The 22,868-nt window shown below is 37.7% G+C and overlaps 1 protein-coding gene across 2 annotated transcripts in view; it reads left to right on the top strand.

Annotated features, from left to right (window-relative positions):
* LOC144292722 (uncharacterized) overlaps window positions 1-22,868 on the top strand; it is a 172,113-nt gene that overhangs the window by 61,824 nt on the left and 87,421 nt on the right. Inside the window, exons 2-3 of one of the 2 annotated variants that reach the window (XM_077863465.1) lie at window positions 3,828-3,954; window positions 22,180-22,425. In XM_077863465.1, the coding sequence (XP_077719591.1) occupies window positions 22,208-22,425 (218 nt within the window). In that variant the 5' untranslated portion in view covers window positions 3,828-3,954; window positions 22,180-22,207. The remainder of the gene's footprint in view (window positions 1-3,827; window positions 3,955-22,179; window positions 22,426-22,868) is intronic. The other variant, XM_077863466.1, reaches the window with a different exon arrangement.

The raw sequence follows: 22,868 nt of genomic DNA, 5'->3' as shown, positions 1-22,868 counted from the left end.
GGAATTTAAAAAGGCACAGCAAAAAAGACAGTCATGAAGTGGCTGGTGAAAAATGTTTGTTTACCAGCAAATCGTAGGTGAACTGCCAATTTATTTCTCTAATTTGTTGGAAGTCAGAATTGGCTGGGGGCAGAGGGGGGGAAGTCTCTACATTTTGAATTCATAGGCTATTTACCAGTGTCTGCTCTGCTTCTCCTTCCACCCTGGTGTACCTGGACTAATTTTGTTCTCTGATTTAAATCGCAATCTAGTTGCTCTGGCATCTCAATTTAAGGGAAGATTGGATGTTGTTTTTCAAAGGGAATTGCAAGTGTTTTAGTCTTGTCTGAAAACAGATTGTGGCTTCTTTCCCAAGGATAAGCTTAGGAATTACATATAAATCTCAGGGTTTCATTCTTAGCAAAATGTTTTCAACCCTCTTGTCCACACATTAGTATAAATGAATAAAACAGAGAAAAAGCCAGAGAACACCCTGACAGACAGTGTGTGAATATTTCTGATCTGCTTCCTCAGCCTGCCATTCTACTGAACACATTTTGTTTACTCTATGGCTTCTAATTGCTTCATTGCAGATTTTGTAGGCAGCATGACAACTTGGAACTAAATGCATAAAAAAGCTTTTGATGGGGAACAGAAGTTAACACTCATCTGTAAGGAACCAGAGAGTAGCTTTAAAGGTAACAATTTATTTGAAAATTATCTGATAAGGGCAGGTATTTTTCAGATGTTCACATTTATTTGGCTATGATGTACCTCTCTTCTAGGAGCTCAAATGCAAGTTTTAAAAATATTCCATCTGGGGGGTCCTCGATTACTCCTTACTGTCTGTCTATCGCTTTTCTGGGGAATATTCTGTAAAGAATCCATATTTGGGAAGATCACCACCAGCCTTATGTATCAAGTCTCCAGAATTAAATGCTGTAGGTTTTCAGAGCATGTACCTCACTATGTAGGACAGGGACTGAGGAATGGTATCTTCATGCGAGACCCAGGCCTGGCAGCTTGTAGCTGAAGACACTGACCTCTGACCTGTGCTTCAGGGGACATAGCTCAGCTCCCGAGAGAAAAAGTAAGGTTCGTGATCCTTGTCATCCTTAATGATTTCTCAGCCTCTTCCCATGGCTCAGTCGTATTTCTGGTACCGTGTCTGGAGCTTTTCATAATCCTGGATAACAATAAATATTGATTGATTGCTAATTAGATTTGCATTTGGTTTCCAGGAGCCCAGCAGAATAATCCAGCACCCTATGTTTTGGCCTCTGGCCATCTGAGTCTTCTCAGGTCCAGGAATCTCTTATCTTTGCTGTGCTTCAGAAAACTGCCCTCCATTCTTCTGATCTAGTCTTCTGAAGTCAAGCTGAGGGGCCATCCTGGGGCTATATGATTTTTTTTTGTTGTTCTCATCCTACAGTATATTTTAATTCAAATTCAGAGTCTTGTGGTAGGAAGGGAATTTATGGACAAGTAGCTCAACTGCCTCCCAGTGACAGCCATGATGGAGGGATCATGCTGCTTATCCATTTGTAACAACAGAGAATTTACGCTTGCGTTGTAGTTTTTAATTTTATGCATTTTAAAATATTTTATTTATTTTTATTTTTTATTTTTAAAGATTTATTTATTCATGAGAGACACAGAGAAGCAGAGACATAGGCCGAGGTAGAAGCAGGCTCCACGTAGGGAACCTGATGTGGGACTCGATCCCAGGACCCCAGGATCACGCCTTGAGCTGAAGGCAGACACTCAACTGCTGAGCCACCCAGGCGCCCCTTAAAGTACTTTAGATGTTAGAAACTTATTCTTTAAAGTAATGAGTAGAAATTTCCATCTTAGAAACCCAGACTTTGTTTCTAGAAGTGATGAAAATAAAATCACAGTTCAACTCGCTGGTATCATGATATCCTTTTTTACATAATATGTCTTCAAGTAGGCTTACATTATTTAATGTTTCTATATATATGTATATTTTCAAGTATGCTTATATATATTTTTAAAGATTTTATTTATTTATTCATGAAAGACACACAGAGAGAGGCAGAGACACAGGCAGAGGGAGAAGCAGGCTCCATGCAGGGAGCCTGACATGGGACTCAATCCTGGGACTCCAGGATCATGCTCTGGGTGGAAGGCAGGCACTAAACTGCTGAGCCACCCAAGGATCCCAAGTATGCTTATATTTAATGATCACTAGCTACCATTGCTAGTTCCTGGACTAAGTGCTTTACATGCATCATGCCATTTAGTCTTCACAAAACATTGATGTTCTCATTTTAAAGAAGAGAAGATTGAAGCAAGGAGATGCCAAGTAAGTTGCCCAAAGTCTCAGGAATCTAAAATAATTTAACGTTGTAGCCAATAGCCAAGCCTGGATTTGAAACCAAGTCAGCTGACTCCCATATCCCTGCACTTAACTGCTCTGCTATGTTGCTATATGGATTCATTTCTCATTTAGTTAAATCCAAAAGGAGCTTGAGGCCTCTTCCAATAAAGGTGCACATAAAATAACATAGTTCAAAACCAGAAGAAAAAGGTAAGTAATAGGAGAGTCCTTCAAATTTTGGGGGGGCAGCAATCCTATTGTGCCTAAATTTGCACTAAGTCAATGTTGCCAATTTCTTAAACTTTCTTCCTCTTGGGAAGAAGGTGGGTTGCTACACCCGCAACTCTTTGGAGGCAGAGGCCTCATCTTGCCCCCACTGTGTTTCTAGTGTCTAGATGACATCGTTAAGATTGAAGGAGAGGACTGGGGAAGACGAAGCTGGATACAGAGATTGGATTCAGGCTGCTGCTGCTAAAGCACACTCATTCACAGCAGGTGTTGGGTCAAATTGGATGGCATATGTGACTCGGGAACCCAAGGCAAAAATGGGGATGGGAGAGGAAGAGAGGTAGAAAAAAACGATACTTATCTTTCTTATCTATTCTCCACTGTATGCTATTTTGCATTTTTTGTATATATCACTGTTAACCACCTTGAATCCCTTTTCGAATGAAGCAAGATATAAATAAATGCTTATATAGGTGTACAGACACACATAGATACACATAAAATATTAGGTTGAATTGACCTGTTTAATGAAATCCTTTGTTGTTTGCTGAGATAGATAAAGAAAGTGTGGTGTCCTAATCAGGAGGAGGCTAGGTTGGGCTTCCCATGTGCCGCGGGAGCCATCCCTGCCACCATCCTGGGTAGCGTGACTTCTAGGCCTTTGCCATGCTGCTTGCCTTCCTCTGGAACTTGAGAGTTCCCCTAAAAACTCTTGTACTTCAGATTCATGCAGAAAGAATAGACATGTTCTTATTTTATTTACTGCAAACAATTTTGCTTCAATTCATGCAGCTGGAGACTGTATTTGTTTTTAAACAATTGTATACTTCACATGTATGTCATATTGATCTTTAGCCAACTAACCCCCTGGTTCTCATCAGAGAATCCCCTCCTTAGATTTGTGCAGGTGACGTTTTACACCTAAATCCAGGACTTTGCATTAATTATTCCCATTTTGTAGATGGAGAAGCAGGTTCAAGGAGGCCAAGTAAATCTTCCTTCTCTTGTGCTCCTGTTTTTTTCTCTACTGCTATGTGGCCTCTTCATTTTAATTTGTTTGCTCCCTATCCTCAGAGTTCTGCTCCTTTCTGTGGTTGATTCCATGTGTTCTTGACCACATGGTATCAGAGCACTGAATTACAGAGTTTGAGGGGATTTTTACAATATCTTCTCTGGGTGGGGAGTATTTTTAAAATATGATAAACAACTGATATTGGGTGTTTCCCATACTATCATTATGCTAAAATGATTGCCTTCCTCTGTCATCTTTATATACTAGGTCTCCAACTCCTGGGGGAAGGGGGAAGAAGGAAGATACCTACACAGTTTGATCAGAACTCAATAGCCCAATCATCACTGGGTGCCTTTGACACTCTTGCTTTATTCTCCCAAGAGAAGATTTGAGGGTGAGTGTGGTAGGCCTGGAACAGGCCTGCATTTTGGCTACTCATGTCTGATAATCAGTGCTGCTTGGCTGTGTTCAGGATGCCAAAGCCAAGTGGTGAGGTTTTGTCATGTTACAGACAAAGAATGTTTTACTAGTGGAGGTCATGGTGCACATCACTTATTTTCCATCAAGACAGAGAATTGGTTCGTGGATGGCCCTTTACACTCCTAAGTCAGGCTGGATAAGTCTCACTCAACATGAGAGTCTTCTCAGATATCAGAACCTTTTGTTTATGAAGAAGAAAACTTTGGGAAGTAAGGAAGGGCCTGATGAAAAAGCTTCTTCCTTTGGATAGGTCACAGTACAAAGAAGAAATTGTTTTTCTGTCTCCTATAAGCTTAAATAGACCAAGGCTACTGTTTCTCAGCTGGGGTAACTCCAGGAACAGGACAGTCTTGACCTGAATAGCCCTTTTAATTTCTGACCTGTGTCTTTCCCAGCCCTTACCAGGGGTCACTGAGGTGCAAAGACAAGCTTTGGTTTAGTTTTCCAGAACTTTTATTCTTTGTAATACTTGTCAATGTTCATTCATTTATCCAATATTTGTTGAGTGCTTTCTAGAATCGGGACAAACTAAAAACAAACAAACAAAAACAACAACAACAACAGCAGTGGGTCCTTCCCCTCAAAGAACCTCTGTATTTTATTTTATTTTATTTTATTTTATTTTATTTTATTTTATTTTATTTATTTGTTTTATTTAAGATTGTATTTATTTATTCATGACAGAGAGAGAGAGAGTGAGAGAGAGAGAGGCAGAGACACTGGCAGAGGGAGAAGCAGGCTCCATGCAGGGAGCCCGATGCGGGACCCGATCCTGGGTCTCCAGGATCACACCCCAGGCTGAAAGGGAGCACTAAACCGCTATGCCACCGGGGCTGCCCAGAACCTCTGTTTAGAAGAGGAGACAGATATTAATTAAACAACCACAGCAACAGTATTATAATTACAAAAGTGCTAAATGTTCTTAAGGAGAATGGACAGAAAGACCTCATTCTGGTGGTTATATAACAATTCTAGTAATCCTGTCCATGAAAGTGGACATCCAGATAAGGGGATGGGATGGGAGTGAAGGACCAGTGTGGGTAGATAGTAGGGAAAAAGATGTTGAATAATCTGGTAGTAATATTCATAAAGGTAATAAGTTGATATTTTTCATTTAATGCTCTTCTAGAGCTTGAAGGTTTTTATCAAGTGGTATATCACTTTTATAATAAAAGAGATCTTAAAATAAAAACTAGGGGGGATAGGGATGCCTGGGTGGCTCAGTCGTTGAGTGTCTGCCTTTGGCTCAGGGTGTGATCCTGAGATCCAGGATCGAGTCCCGCATCAGGCCCCTTGCGGGGGGCCTGCTTCTTCCTCTGCCTGTGTCCCTGCCTCTCTGTCTCTGTCTCTCATGAGTAAGTAAATAAATAAAAATCTTAAAAAAAAAAAACTAGGGGGGATGGATTGTTGGTTTAGACACAACGAACATTTACTTCTTACAGTTGTGAAGGTTGAGAGGTCCAAGATGAAGGAGCCAGCAGACTTGGTGTCTGGTGAGGTGTGGCTTCCTGGTTTATAGACGATTATCTTCTCACTGTGTAAATGGTGAAAGGGGTGAGGAAGTGCTCTGGAGTCTCTTTTATAAGGACACTAATTCCATTTCATAAGGACTCCACCCTCACAACTTGAGCACCTCCAAAACCCCTCACCTCCAAATATCATTATGTTGGGGATTAGATTTCATCATATGAGTCTTGAGGGGATATAAGCATGCAGTCTATAGCAACATATGATGTGTAAATCTCCTTATTCCTGCCCTGTCCAAGGAGGGGTGCCATTCTAGGGCAAAATCCTCCTCTTCCTTAGGACATCTCAGGTCCCACTCTGAGTGAAGGTATCAGCATCAACCCATATATTACATTCTAGTGATGCTTAATTTGTTTCTTAGTCTTGATATAAAAAAATGAACATGAATGGAAGTTCTCCTATTTTCTTCCTGCCTCCCAATGCTTCTCATCTTTGGATCATCCTGCATCTTCCACACTTTGGAGGTCACTGGATTAGAGGACAGGAAGACCGTTTGGAGATCTAAAGACAAACAAAGTAAAGCATCATTTTAAACATGTAGAGGTAGAAGTGACTGATTCTCTGTGGAGCAGATGATTTTCTTTCTTTTATTTATTCATTCAACAAACAATAAATTGAGCAATTCCTGCCAAGTGCTGTACTATATGCTGGGGAGCAAAAGATAATTCAGTTAGTCTCTGCCCCTGGGGAGCTCTTAGCTTAAAAAGGAAGACTGAAATGCAAATGAAAAATTGCAAAATGATACATGGAAAGAGGTAGTACAAAGTATCCAGAGGCCCTCACCTTCCGTGTGTCTTTGTCACTTTCTTAATTGGCTTTACTCTGACCATTTCTTTTTTTAAAAAATTTTTTTAAATTTTCTTATTTATTTATTTATGATAGTCACAGAGAGAGAGAGAGAGAGAGAGAGAGAGAGGCAGAGGCACAGGCAGAGGGAGAAGCAGGCTCCATGCACCGGGAGCCCGACGTGGGACTCGATCCCGGGTCTCCAGGATCGCGCCCTGGGCCAAAGGCAGGCGCCAAACTGCTGCACCATCCAGGGATCCCTGACCATTGCTTTTAATTGCACCTCTTTCATGCAGCCTTCCCTCCATACAGGTGATGTTACAGTAGTAAGTATCCTGGTGTATCTTCTTTACATGCCACTTATCACCTTATAACATTCTCTATAATTACATATATATTATATTTATTTGTTTTTAAATATTTTATTTATTTATTCTTGAGAGACATAGAGAAAGAGAGAGGCAGAGACATAGGCAGAGGGAAAAGCAGGCTCCCTGAAGGGAGCCCAATGCGAGGTTCAATCCCAGGACCCCAAGATCATGACTTAAGCCAAGGCAGACACTCAACCACTGAGTCACCCAGGCACCCAGTATTCTATTTATTTTTATTGGTTCCCTCCCACAAGAATATCAGCTTCCCAAGGGCAGGGATATCGGTCTGTTTGGTTCACTAATCTGTCCCAACTCCAGGATTAGTTTGTTGAATGAATGAATGAAGCGATCATCAATCTCTGTCTGACTTTTGAAGGTTGTAGACAGGAGAGGAGAATGACTAAAGAGAATGTAATAAAGGTGATTTTTGAGCTGGGTCATACAGGGTGAGTTGAAGTTTTAAGAGGAAAGAGAGTGTTGTACAGAAGGAACAGTAGTATACACAATTACGGAGGTGAGCAGGAGCCTAGTGTGTCGGGAGAAGATGAATGGTTCAGCATGGTTGGAACTTAAGGCATATGGTGGAGAACAATGGAAGATGAACTCAGACAATTGAGGAAGATTGTGAAGTCCCTCACATATGTTGCTTATCATTGGGGGAACTTCAGACAGCAAAAAGTGCCTGAAGAGCTGTAAAGAGAAAAGTTGATAAATTAATTTGTGTAACATATGGAAAATCTTACTTCCTCTGTTTTCAAGCACAGTGCTTGTCCAGAGCATTGTAGTTGAGGAAAAGACTTTAACGATGTCCCTGGGCTTTGGATGAGTCCTGGGAGGAGTGACTGAAAATCTAGGTTAGGAAACATGCTGTTTTCATCTTTATCACCTGGCCCAGAGCTCACGACATGGTAGTTGTTCCATAAATATAAACAGAAATAAATGAAAGGATGAACTTGGTAAGAAGCGTGCAGATGACCTCTGAAGTGAAAAGGCTAACACATAAGTGGTGTCTAGTTTTATTCCCATGGGTGCTGATGTGAATGCCCCCCAGATGTGTTTGCGGATAATCTCCAGGACTCCTTTGTGGTGTCACAGTTTTGTGAGAAAGAGAATGAACTTTGGAATTAGGATAACTTGAATGTGAGTCCTCCATCACTTGCTAGCTGCATGCATTAAGTAAGTTCCTTAACCTCTCTGAGTCTCACATTCCTAATGGAGGGATGTCAGTACTTTCATCTAGGGCTGCTTGAGGATTAAATGAGATGGTCTGTGGAAGTGTTTCAGGCACTTATGGGAACTTCGTAAACATTCGACATGGGTGGCAAGACTCTTCATTCCTTATGCTCATGGGGAGGAATGAGGTGTTTGGGTCCACCTTGATAAGTAGGTATAGGGTTGAGACACATTGATGTTTCATTTTCCTTTGGTCAAAAGCAGAGTAAAATGAACATGACCCATCCCATTACCTCATAAGTTGGCAAACATTTCCTGTGGGCCAAGCAGTGTTAATGGAAATATAAACTCAGTGGTTAAATTACAGAAAAGATGTGTTTTTTTCTAATGACCCGTAATGACTGAACGCACCAGATACTGTGTTCCTCTTCTGTCCTGACAACTTTGGGGTGTGATGTAAGAAAGAGAGATGGTTAGGTTGGGGTGCTAATAACAGGGTCAAAGTTGTAAGAGTGATGACGGACACTGACCAGTTAGCGCCACACAGGTAAAGGGTCTGTCTTTTCATTCTAACCAGCCCTGGAATGTTGAAGATGTCACAGGATGGATAGGAGGAAGGATGGTTCCTCGCTCCTGGAAAGATCCTTGAGACTTGTGCCCTGTTGGTGGTTCATTAATCTCAGCTGAAATTTGAATCTTAGTGGGTCAAGCCTTGTGCTAACTGCCTTCTCCTGATCATCTCACTGAATATGCATAACAGCAATGTAGATATTATTTCCCCTACTATTTATTCATTTATGAAGCTTAGAAAAGTGATGAATCTTGTCCAGGTTTCCTTGAGGGGCAAGTGGTGGAGTTGGGACTTGAATCTCTGTCTCTTTGACCCTGAATTTGTAACCTCCAAAGTATTTTCCTCCAAGGTACAGCTATACTGTGCTTCTGTCTCTGTTATGAAGGAGAACCATTGTCTTAACACACATTAGAGCAGTTTGAATTAATGTCAGACACAGATGTGTGTCTTTTTTAGACTGTTCTCTTGCTGTCCTGTTTGTTCATTAAAACAAGCTTTAAAAAGGCTGCATGTGTTTATTTAAATGCTGACTTCATAGGGTAGGAAGAAGTGACATAGCTAAGTAATCAATTTTACTTACTTCTCTCTGTGATGTTTTTGTCTTGTGAGTTTGGGTGCAATATGCATGAATTATGTGTCATAGAGCTAAAATAATTTTTAAAGTTTCTAGCTTCGGGTAAACATATTTAACAGTAAAATATGACTTTAAAAAAATCAGTAAAATGATCGTTTAGGTAATAGGCCGGATTTAAGATACCCCAAGGATCAGATTACTGTAGTTGAAATTCTTCCTGGAGCATGAATCAAGCGTTTTGGGAAATGGCATTAATTCTCTTAGATGGGATCAGAATAAAGTTTCAGTGGATTAATACTCTGAGTTTCAAGAAGCTCAAGCCATCTGATATTCCTAGAAAGTCTAGGCATCAGCCTGGGCTGAAAGTTTGATTCTTATGCAATCAGTTAGCTTTATGCTATTATATGCCCTTGCCTGGCTCCCACCCCATATTATCTACGTGTTGGCTTTTGGTCCTTACCAGGGACTGGGTAAAATTGGGTGAGTTGCTTATACAGATTTATCACCATTTCCCAAAAGGAGATCACACTGCTCCCCCTCCAAGCATGTAATCCTCCTGTTCATAAATTCAGCAACTAATTTTAGAGAGTAAATGACATTAGAAAATCTTAAATTTTATATCATGTGCTAGAATTTGGCCTTTGTTTACTTAAACATTATTCAACCCAAGTACAAAATACACTGCTGGGGCCCTTTAAAACATTTTTTTTTTTGGTTAGATTTTTAATTCAACTATAAAGACAATTCAAGTGAGAAACTTCAGTGCGTTGATTTTGTTCTTTGCGTCATTGCACTGTAATTAGCTGAGTTGTGTTTTAAATGCAGCACAAGAACATCTTTCTTGTCTGTTTATGTCAGAAAAAAATGGCTAATGAGCACTTATCAAAAAGATGAACATTTTTTCATTAGATTAAGTAAAATCAAAAGAGATTTATAATGTACTATTATGTTTCAGCTTGGAATAAATTGAGTAAAATAGCTAATATCTTCACAGTTTCCTGAGAATTTCTTTGCATGGCAGGATCCTCCTCCCCCACGTACTTAGGCTTCAGCAAGTGCCCATTTGTGGTGATTTACTTTGTGAAGTCAGGGCACTTCCCAAAGGGTTTGGAATGCCATTAGTATTGTTTGTAAAATCTGAATATCTATGAAGCAGGTGTCAAAATTGATTTCCTTTGGGTATGCTAGTGTTCTTTGCTACTTGCAATACAGTTCTTTAAAATTGCTTTAAAAAATACTTTCCCTCTACTTTCTCTTGGTGGTCAGTCAAAATACCCCCTGGTACTCAGCACCATGCAGAGCATTCTTTTATTTATTTTGAGATATTTGTGTGTGTTCAAGTGAATGAATATTAACACCTGTGTTCTCAAAAGGTACAGGTGATGAAGGCTTATTCCTTACAAAAAGTTTACTGTAAAAATGTACACGTTTAAGAACCTTCTCCTTTTACATGTCACCTAGATGGCAGGTTATTTTCAGGTCAGCAAAAATTCTAAGACATTGCTTTCTTTTTTTACTAAGTGAGAGTTAAAATCCATTGTATCAGTGTCTGCTTGGGGTTGTATGTGCACATCCATAAAACAGCTGATATAACAAGGCCTTATATGGATGAAGAAGAATCTTAACTTCCTCAAGTTTTTTTGAGTTAGCATTAGAGTGGACAAGAGATAAATTCCCTGTATAAAAAAATGACAGACTCCTCTGGACACTGGAGACTTAATCTAATCACATAACTTCTGTCCACATAGCATACTTTTGGGGAGAATGTTTTGTTTGATGTACAGCATATTCACAAGTGAAAGAAGTTTGATAAGTTTCTGCAGAGTAATATACCCATGTAAGCACCACCCAGTCCAAGTTGTAGAACACAACTAACGCTGCAAAGACATTCTTTATGTCCCACCCCATTATTTATCAAAAGTAAGAATCACTCTGATTCATTTTGGAACTTTATATGAGTGCAGTCATACAGCAAGTACTCTTTTGTGTTTTGTTTCTTTCCCTCAAAATTATTTCTGTTGAGATATATTAATGTGATTATGTGTATCAGAAAGTCATTTTTCATTGTTGTGTAGTCCTCTATTGCATGAGTCTACCACTATTTATCCATCCTACTATTCATTTTGTTTCCAGTTTGGGGCTACGTGAACAATGTTGCTATAGGTATTCTTGTCTGTGTCTTTGGGTGGACATATGTATGCTTTTCTGTTGGATATATACAAAGGAGTGGAATTGTTGGATCACAGGATAGGTGTTTGTACAGTTTTAGTATATACTGTGAAATAGATTCCCGAATGATAGCTACCATTCATACTCCCACCAGAAGAGTATTAAAGTTCTAGTTGCTTTACATGCTCACCAACAAAATAAAATTTTAGCCATTCTGAGGGGCTTAAAAGTGAAATCATTGTAGTTATCATTGCATTTTCCTGATGGTTAATGATGGTTAGCACCTTTCATTATGCTTATTGACCATTTGTATATCCTCTTTCATGATGTGCCTATGTAAGTCTTTTGCTTATTTAAAAAAAATTGAGTTGTCCATTTTTTTCTCATTGATTTTTAGAAGTTCTCTGTATATATTCGATATGAGTTCTTTGCTGGATGTGTGTATTGCATTACTGATATCTTTTGATAAACATAAATTCTTAAATTTGAGGAAGTTATATTTATTAATCTTTTCTTTTATGGTAAGTGATTTTTATGTTCTGTATTCAGAGATTTATTTTGCTCACTTCAACATTAAGAATATAGCCTGTCTTACTTTCCAGAAGGTTTATTGTTCTTCCTTTTACATTTAGATCTGTAATTGATGTGGAATTGACATGTGTGCATGCTTTGAGGTAGGTTAAAGTTTCATTAAAAAAAGTCAGTTATTAAACACACCATCTTTTCCCCATTGCATTTCATAGCACTTTTTTCATAAATTAGGTGGCCTTATATGAGTGGTCTATTTCATAGACCCTCTATTCTGTATCAGTGATTTATTTGTCTATCCTGTATACACTACCAATATTTTAATTACCCTGTACTTTATAATACATCTTGATATTTGATCATGTAAATTCTTTAACTTTATTCTTTTTCATGTTTCTTTTGGCTATTCTAGCTCTTTTGTCTCTCCAAGTAAAAATTTAGGATCAGTTTATTAATTTTTATAGAAAAGCCGGCTCAAGTTTTGATTGGGTTTACATTGAACTTCAAGATCAATGCAGAGAACTGACGTACTTTGCAATAGTCTTCTAATCCATGGACATAGTACATCCCTCCATTTATGTAGCCCTTCCTTAATTTCTCTCAGCAATGCTTTGTAGTTTTCAATGTATGCATCTTACATGTTTTTTGTTAGCTTTGTTCCTCGTATCTGGTATTTTTGATGCTGGATATTCTTAGATAGCTTATATTATAATAATGTCAATGATATTGTTTTAAAATTTCATTTCCCAGTTGTTCAGTGTTAGTATATAGAAATATAATTGACTTTTAAGTATGATATCTATATCCCATGACTGCTAAATTCACTTTTATTTGTAGATTATTTTGAATATTTTATGTATTTAATCATATCATCTGTCGCCAATGACACAGATTTTTTTTTACAACTTAAAAAATAATTTTAATAATTTTAATTTCTTTCCTTTGGATCACCATGCTTAATGGAAATACAATGATGATAATGTTTAATAGTACAGTAAACATTACAGTGCTTAATAGAAGTGATGATATCAGACACTGTTTTCATTCCCAATCTCAGGGGAATAGGAAGTTTCCTTCTATTACTAGTTTATCAAGATTTTTAAACACCATGAACAGGCATTAAATCTCATCAAATGCCTTTTTTTGGGCGGCATCTATTTAGTGACTATATAATTTTTCTTACTTAGTTAATGGGGTAAATTATATTGATTGATTTTCAGATGTTAAAGTAGCCTTGTATTACTGTTATGAATTAACTTGGTTGAAATCTATTCTTTTTCTGTATCATAGGATTTGATGTGCTAATATTTTTATTTGGTTTTGTCAGATTTTTTTCATCTATGTTCATGAGAGAGATTGGCTTATACTTTTTCTTTCTGGTAATAATTATTTATTGCTAAGTTTATGGACCATGTAAAATGAATTCAGAAGTGATTTTATTTTATCCATTCTATGAAATAATTTATATAAGATTGGTGTTGGTTCTTTTTGAAATGTTTAAATAATTTACTGATGAAGCGATTCGGACCTGAAGTTTTCTTTATGAATAGGCTTTAAATTACAGGTTCTTATTTTTAATAGGCATAATACTATCTGGATTATCTAGATCTATCATCTTGTGTTGCTTTTGGTAAATTAGTATTTTAAAAAAGGTATCTGTCCATTTCATCAGAATTATCAGATTTGTTGGTCTACAGTTATTTATAATGCCTCTAATATTTTTAATGCCTGTAAGATCTGTAGTGATGTTCTTTTCCACCTTATAGTATTATTAGCATTTTATCAATTCTTCTACTTCTTTTTTTTTAATTTAAAGAGCCAACTTTCAGTTTTGTTGTATTCCTCTATTACAGGGATTGGCAAAATATGGCTTCTGGTCAGATCAGCCCATCACCTGTTTTTGTAAATACAGTTTTATTGGAAAACATTTGAATCCATTCATTTCTGTATTGTCTGTGCTTACTTTTGTACTACAATGGCAGAGTTGAATAGTTGTGATAGATCATGTAGCTTACGAGGTCTGAAGTATTTACTCTGTCCCTTTATAGAAAAAGTTTACTGACCTGTGCTCTATTATACTTTTTTTCTTATTTAATTAATTTTTGTCCTTTTATTATTGCTCTTGTCCTTTCTTTGAGTTTAATTTGCTGTTCCTTTTCCTGCTTCTTGAGGTGGATCCTTAGATCATTGATTTTTCATCCTTAGATTTTTCACTTAATTATTATATTTTCTCTAAGTATAGATGAGCTGTATCCCACAAATTTTTATGTATCATATTTGCATTTTATTCTGTTGAAAATGTTTTATTGTATATCTATTATGATTTCTTACTTAACTCCTAGGTTATTTGCAACTTTATTAATTGATTTTCAGGTATTTAAGGATTTTCAAAGTTTTTTCAATGTTATTGTTTTTTAGATTAGTTCCACTGTGGTGAGAGAGCATATTCTGATTTTAATTCTTTTAAATTTGTTGAGACTTTTTTTACAGGCTGGTATATTTTATTTTGGTAACTGTTCTAGAGCTACTTGAAACTCAGGTATATTCTATAATCATTGGGTGCTATGTTAAGTTTGTTGATCACACTGCTCTAATTTTCTTTTAACTAATTCATTTTCTTCTTGTTCTTTTAGCTGAGAGAGGTGTGTTAAAGCTGTCTACTGGGATTGGGAATTTGTTACTCCTTTGGTTTTGTTAGCTTTTGCTACATTTGAGACTATGTTGTGAGATCTTCATGTTTAATTGAACTTCTCCCTTTACCAAAAGTTTCTTTCTGTATAGTATTACTTCTTTTCTTAAAATCTATTTTGCCTGTCTTTAGTACATTTATACCAGCCTTTTTCTGTTGTTGTTGATGTTTGTATGTTTTCAATCTTTTTAGTCTAAGCTTTTCTGTGTCCTTACATTTAAGTAATGTGTAGTTGGGTTTAAGAAAAATCAATTTTTACAATTTTTGTCTATTATTTGGAGTATTTAGTTACAACTAATGTAATTTTTGCTATTTTTTTCTTAAGTCTACTACCTTACTGTTCGTTTTTTGTTTGTCTCATCTGTTTTTTGGTCATTTCATCTTACATATTTCCTTCTTTTGGATTTGAAAATATGTTTTTATTGATTAGTTTTCCTTTTGTTAATTAAATATTCATTTTCTATTATTTTTGTTATTATCCTAGAGGTTACAACATGCATTCTGGACTTACAGTGAACCTTAAGTTAGGATTCTTACCACTTACTGAAGAATGCAAGGACCTTAGAACTAAATTTGCTCTATTATCCCTTTGCTCCTATTGTGGACTATTTTAAATATATGTCTATATATATTTATATCATATGCATATGTTAAAAACCAGAAGATATTAATCATATTATTGTTTAAGCAGTCAATATTAATTTAAATTTACCCACTATGTACCTTTTCCAGTACTCTTTATTCAGTACTCTTCATTCTTTTCTGTCTTATTATGCTTCCATTAAGGATCATTGTCCTGCTTAAAATCTGCTGGGATGAATTCTCTCAGGTTTTGTTAAAATGGCTATTTATTTAGATTTCATTTTTGAAGGATATTTTCTCTGGGTGTAGAATTCTAGCTTTGCAATTATTTACTTTAAGAACTTTAAAGGTGCCATTTTTTTGTCTTCCGTTTTCCATTATTTCCATCGAATAAGTCAACTTAGGTTGTTATTTGAAGGTAAAATGTCTTGTCTTTTTTTCTTCAAGAGTCTTTGGGTTCCAGCAGTTTTGTTATGGTTGCTTTTCTTTAATTTAACCAAATGGGCATTACAGTGATTCTTGAATCTGTGGCTCTCTGTCTTTCAGTTTGGGAAATTTTTCTGTATCTCTTCAACTATTGCTTCTTACTCATTACCTGCCTCCTGTTTATCTAGAACTTTAATTACAACAATTATTAACAATAGCACTTTAAAAAAGTGCTATCCAATATATGTCAGTCACGCTTATTTGTATTTTAAATCTATCTGTTTGTGCTTCAATCTGAATATTTAGGCTGACCTATGTTCCAGTTAATTAATTTTTTCTTCTACTGTGACTAATCTGTTGTTTTACCTATCTACTGAGTTCATAATATAATGATTATATTTAGTAGATTCCAGTGCTCTGGTAAAATGATCATATTTTTTACCTGTTTTTTGAACATATGAATGATATCTTTTTGGATCAGCCTTAATTTTTTTTTAAGAATTTCAAGTGTACAGAAAACTTGTAGGAATTATGGAAAGCATTACTGTGTATCTTCTACCTAGAGTCACAAATGTGTTACATTTTTCCTCATTTGCTTTATCACCCTCTCTTCCATGTATAGGTGTTATCCCCTGCCACATTCACACACATTATTTCTTTCTGAATCATTTGACAGGATGTTGCAGATGTCATGCTTCTTTATTCCTAAATTCTTCAGTTTGTGTTTACTGAAAACAAGGAATTCATCTTACATAACCACAGTATAACTATCAAAATTAGAAAGTTTAATATTGATACAATATTACTGTGTGATCTACAATTTAAATTCAAATTTTATCAGTTATCCCAATAATGATCTTTATAGCTACACTTTTTCCCAGTCCAGTATGTGATCTAGGATCATGCATTTAGGGCTATTTAATCTCTCTTAATTAAAATAATTCTTCCACTCTTATTTATCTTTCATGATCTTGATATTTTTTTAAGAGTATAGAACTGTTACTTTGTGGAATGTTCCTCGATTTTGATTTTTCTGATGCTTCATCATGTTTGATTCAGATAATGCATTGTTGCCAGAAATGACACAGATGTGATATTGTGTCTTAGTCTCTTGGTTCGTTATTGGTATAATTGACTTGGATAAATCATACTGTCTTTGTGTGTGATCCACCATAAAGTCACTGTTTATAATGGGTAAGTAATTTGTGGGAGAAATATTTGGGGATCATATAAATATTATATTCCTCACCAAACTTGTACCTAGTGTATTTTAGCATCCATTGATGATTCTTGACTGAATCAGTTATTACTGTGATATTTGCAAAATGATGATTTTTAAATCTATTATCCTTTCTACACTTATTACTTGGCATACTTACATAAAGAATAACTTTTCCTTTAACCCCATTTATTAATTTTGAAGACTTATTTGAGAAGTTTATAATCAGGACGCCTGGGTGGCTCAGCAGTTCAGCCTCTACCTTCTGCTCAGGGTGTGATCCCGGGGTTCTGGGATTGGGTCCCACATCGGGCTCCCTGCGAGGAGCCTGCTTCTCCCTCTGCCTATGTCTCTGACTTCTCTGTCTCTCTTGAATAAATAAATAAAACCTTTAAAAAAAGAAAAGTTTATAATTCATTAATCTAATTTTATTTATTTGTTCTTTTTAGAAAGGGAGAGAGCAGTGAGGGGTCAGAGGGAAAGGGAGAGAGAATCCCAAGCAGGCTCCATGCCCAGCAAGGGCCTGATGTGGGACTTGATCTCGCAACGTTGAGATCATGACCTAAACCTAAATCAAGTTAGACACCCAACTGACTGAGCTACCTAGGTGCCACCCATTGATCTTATTTTCAAATTTAATGCTCAAATAGTACAGATTTGGTCATTTCAAACCCCCTCAGTTAGGCTTCTATGAACTTTTACCATCTTCTTTGAACATTTCTTTACTTGCTGGCACAGTGAGGTATTCCAGAATCGTCTTTTATTTTATCTGCCCCACCACTGGAATCAGTCATTTCTCTAAAGCATTCTGGTTTCTTTTTGTGGAGAAAGGTGTGTAGCACCTAAGATCTGGACACTTACGTATAATCATTTTGCTACTGGAGTGCCATTGTGTCTAGGCTCAATGGGGCTAAGAAATCTCTTTCTATCTCTAATCTATGAGTTCATATTGATACTTCAAAGTCTAATCTAGCACCAGAAGGTTCATTTTAATTTTTCTTCTATTTGTAAATCCTTTTGGCAAGGGAGAAACTTGGCTCACATTATCCTTGGCATATCTCTTTTTTCCCAGTCTTAGATTCACAGAAAGCAGTTTCAGGATTGTTAACCCTACTGCTATAAAAAAACATGTGCACTAGCCAGTGTTTAGTATTTGTAAAAAATTTTTGTCTTTAGACTGAGGGTATAGAGTCAAAATTCTGTATTAAAAAGTAATTATTGGGACATCTGGGTGGTTCAGCAGTTAAGAGTCTGCCTTCGGCTCAGGACATGATCCTAGAGTCCTGGGATGGAGTCCCACATCAGGCTCCCTGCATGGAGCCTGCTTCTCCCTCTGCCTATATCTCTGCCTCTCTCTCTCTCTGTCATGAATAAATAAAATCTTTAAAAAGAAAAAGAAAAAGTAATTATTTTTCCCTTCAGTGTGATTGTCACTCATTAGAAATATAGTTGGGCTCATATGTTTCTGTTTATATTCCATTTTATATTTCTTTCTCTTCCATCATTGTTAATTTAACTTCATCATCATCATCATCATCATCATCATCATCATCCCTGTCATCATCTTGTGTATGTAAAACATTAACATAAACCCCAAAATTACACAAAAAGCTATATTCAGCGGAGTGTTACTTCCCCTTCTTCACCCCTATCCACATTGTTAATGCACCCTCATTATAATGTTTCAGGTTCAGGCCTCTTGAGTTTCTTTTCGTAAATATAAATAAATAATTATCTTATTAAAGCATCAGCCTGGAGGATAGGCATCTAATTTAACACATCTGGTAGACTGCTGGAACATTCTCTGGGGATGGAGACTGGCTGGTGCCATCTTTATGCTCTCTCTTTGCCGTGCTCTAGAGCACCAGCATTTCCTGGATAGGAGCCTTTGTGTTTGGTGCCCTGTTTTTTGCAGCTGCTATCCAGAGGACACCCCTTGATCGTCTGGCTTTAGTAGCTCGGGGTGGGGTAGGGGCTTGCATTGCTGGGTCTCAGGAGACTATGGCTATCAGAGAGAGAGAGTTCTTGGCAGGGTGCCACCTCCAGGGCATTGCACAGATAGTAGACTGAAGCACACCCCAGTCCTGTGAAACAGGCCTTTTTGCCTGTCCTGGAGCTTTGTTCTGATGAGTGGGCTTCAGGTCTGGCATACATCTAATAAAGCTGCTTTCAAGGAACATAGGTTGTGGATACCATCTTGGTGCTCTCCCTCTGCCTTGCTCCAGCTAGCCAGTATCTCCCAGAAAAGAGCTTATTATCTCTTCTCTCTCACACAGAAGTAGGATACTATATATGGTTTATTGCACTTTGCTTATTTTGACTGACTGCAAATACATCCTGGAAATCACTCCTTATCACACCTTCTTTAGTTTTTATTTACAGCTGTAGAATATACCATCCTGGGAATGTACCATAGTTTATGCAACCAGTCTTCTGTGTATCTTTTATCATAATATTTTTTCAATAACAAATAGTGATATTCCTTGTTCATACGTATTTTTGTATTCTTGAAGGTGTACCTTCAAGGTAAATTCTTAGATATGAGTGAAAAGGTAAACTCACTTGTAATTTTGTTAGATATTGTCAAATTCTCCTCCCATAGAGGTGAGGGACATTCCCACCAGCAGTGTCTAAGAGTGTCTCTTTCCTTACAGTCCTGTCAGAAGAATGTGCTGTCAAGCTCTGTATTTTTACCAAATTTAATAATTGAGAAATGGTAACTCATCATAGTTATAAATTATGCTATGTGTAGAGTTTACATATGCTTTATATAAATAGCATAAATAGTATATATAAATTCTATTATGAAGAGAATCTTATAATTTCTCTTATGAAGTTCATCTTTTCATATGTTAAAAGGCCATTTAAAAACATTTGTGAATTATCTCTTTGTGACTTTCACTTATTTTTCTATTGGGTTTTTAAAAATCTTAACCCTCTTATTTAGAGTTCCTTATGTATTAGGGTAGATGTTAGCCCTTCATCTGTGATGTCTGGCAATCATGGCTGTCTTAAAATTTGTGTGAGTCTCTGAGTCTCTTTATTGTCTTTTTTTTAAAAATGATTTTGGGTTTTGATCATTTGTTCCTCTTTCCTGGTAGGCCTGGTTGGTTTCGACCGGATGCCAGACGTTGTTTATGAGAAGTTGTAGAGGCTATAGGTGGTATTATTTTCCTCTAGAGATGATTTAGTTTCCTTCTGCTGACAGATGATATTTGGGTAGACAAGCTTGTTTGAAACTGATCAATTTAAGGCTTGTCCTCAGTTAACGGGGTAGCCCTTCTCGGGTTGAAACTGAAAATCTGGAGTCTTTACCCTTGTCCTCAGCAGCCCTGAAAGCTGATTCTTGCATCCTCAGCACAATGAGACTCGTATTTTCTCCTTAGGTTTTTAGTCTGTTTGTCTCATCAGAGCACAAGCAGTGTTGGAGGCAGCAGGTGCCCCAAGGGGAACCTTCTCTACAGTTCACCTTTCTCCAGGATGTCGGCCTATCACTTTTTGTCCCCTCTTCCAACACGGCAAGACTACCATGAGCTGTAGGTTGATGCCATCTCTCCGACTTTATTCCCTGCCCACCTGGCAAGCTGGCAAACCCACCGATGAGGAACAGCAGTAGCAAGGGCAGGGCTCACTTGTGTGTTCCCCTGTCCCCAGGGTTACAGCCTGTGAAGTCCTGCTGCCTTGATTATTTGCTCTTAGCTTCCAACAGTTCTTTTTTTTTTTTTTTTAAAGATTTATTTATTTATTTATGAGAGAGAGAGAGAGAGAGAGAGAGACAGAGACACAGGAGGAAGGAGAAGCAGACTCCATGCCAGGAACCCGACACGGGACTTGATCCCAGGACCCCAGGACTGCGCCCTGGGCCAAAGGCAGGCGCCAAACCGCTGAGCCACCCAGGGATCCCTCCAACAGTTCTTCTATTACATGTCATCTCGCTTTTTTTTTTTAATTTTTATTTATTTATGTATGATAGTCACAGAGAGAGAGAGAGGCAGAGACACAGGCAGAGGGAGAAGCAGGCTCCATGCACCGGGAGCCCGACGTGGGACTCGATCCCGGTCTCCAGGATCGCGCCCTGGGCCAAAGGCAGGCGCTAAACCGCTGCGCCACCCAGGGATCCCTCATCTCGCTTTTATAGTGATTCTCAAACCACTTTCGGTGTATTCTGATCCTAGTTCTTCTATCATTGCTGGTGGCATGAGTCATCTCTCTACTTAGCACGTTTCATTATATTTGTATGGAAATGAGAGAAATGACACTGTCAAATTCACAAAGCATTTTAAAATTGACAAGGAAATTGACCTGCTCATACACTGCTGGGGAGGGTCTAAGTTGGCACCACCTTTCCGGAGGGCATTGATTTATATCAAAATCTTTAATAATTTATTTGCCCTTGGACTCAGCAATTCTGCTGCTAGGTGTTTACCCTAAGAAAATTATCGTGGTTGTGTGGGGAGTAGATTTATTTACAAAGATTCTACTCTCAGTCAATAAAATTGGAAGCAGAGTCCTAAGTGTGCAACAATAGGGGATTTGATAAATTGTAGTGTTTCAGTACAATGGAATATTATGGAACTCAGCATTACTAATGATGTAGAAGAATATGTACACATAATAATGATCTACTGTTGGGCACAAGAGATGATGACGTGGCATGTGCAGTATGGGCCAGTTTAAGAATGCATATACAGATACATAAATATCAGACTGGAATAATGCATATAACTGCTGTTGTTGGGTTGTTGGCTATTCCCCCACTTTGTTATGCATTTAAAAAATTTTTCCCCATTTTTGGAAAGTTACTTTCATCCCAAGAGAAAGAACACACTTTCAAAAAGCCTTGATAGTTGGTAGCCTCAGTTGATAATATCTTCTGGCAAACATTTTATTTTATACTGGTTGCCTGAGTTCTATCTTTATGCCCTGAGTGGTGTTATAGATTTCAGTATAAATGTACCCACCCTGGGGTGCCTGGGTGGTGAAGTCAGTTAAGTGTCTGACCCTCAGTTTCGGCTCAGGTTGAGATCTCAGGGTTGTGAGATCGAGCCCTGCCTCAGGCTTCATGATTAGCATGGAATCAGTTTAAGATTTTCTCTCCCTCTGACCCTACCCACTCTCTCAAGTAAAGTAAATAAATCTTAAAAAAAAAAAAGAAAGGAAGGAAGGAAGGAAGGAAGGAAGGAAGGAAGGAAGGAAGGAAGGAAGGAAGGAACTTGCTTTGGAAATACTTTGTGGAACAGAAGACCTCCATACAAATATACTTTAAATTTCCACTAGTCAAATTCAAAAGAGGCCTCATTTGTTTCTGTCAATGTCTGAAAAAGCCTTTTTAGTAAAGAGTCCTTTAAAAAAGTAAATAGATTTATGACAAGGACTTGGATTATCAGGGATGATTTATTTTCTAGGGAAAAAAATCGAATTTCCTTTTGAAACCAATTGCCAAAATTTAATGAAATTGCTTTTGTAAACCTGCAGTCAGGATTTCTGCACATTAGCCTTATCCTTTGTTGCTTTCTTCTTAAAGGTCTGCTCCAGGACAGCAATCACCAACTATGGCCTGCTGGGTCTCGAGGTTGCTTCCTAGGAATGTCCGTTCCTTGGGGACATCACCAAAGAACCAGAGAGTTGTGGATTGTCATCAACACCATGAGGACTATGGGTACTTCTTACCCATCCAGACGAGGTGGCAGGACAATGACCAGTATGGCCATGTGAACAATGCTGTGTATTACAGCTACTTCGACACTATTATCAACCACTACTTAATCAGGTAGGCTTGGCTTCTGAGCCCCATTTCCTCATGTCATTCCTCCAGCATGCCCTTAGTTGGGAGTACATGCAGGACATTATGGGAAGAGATTCCTTCCAGTTTCTTCTGCTAGTGCACTCTTTTGTTGAGCTGAGAGTCAGGTTATTCAAGAGGAGAACAGGTGGACTGACACGTGAGTGAGAAAGTGTCGCCCTGCTGTTCCTGCAGTCTCAGGTGTTCGTATATCTTGGTCCTTTGCACTAAATTGTCAGCAAATGTGCAGGCTTTGAATAGCAAATGAGCGTCTGTACAAAAAAAACACATATATTTAAACTTGAGCAGAAAATAACATCAGCCCTCGGGCCTTTTTGTGAGAAAAGCAGCTGCTTCCCCCAACATCAGGGAGAAGGAGAGAGTAAGGATATAAAGATGTCATAGCCTCTGAATGCAGTGTTGGCATGATT

The sequence above is a fragment of the Canis aureus genome, chromosome 21, assembly GCF_053574225.1.
Source record: "Canis aureus isolate CA01 chromosome 21, VMU_Caureus_v.1.0, whole genome shotgun sequence".
Lineage (NCBI taxonomy): Eukaryota > Metazoa > Chordata > Mammalia > Carnivora > Canidae > Canis > Canis aureus.
The sequence above is the reverse complement of the archived record's forward strand: the minus strand, read 5'-3'. Positions and strand labels throughout refer to the sequence as shown.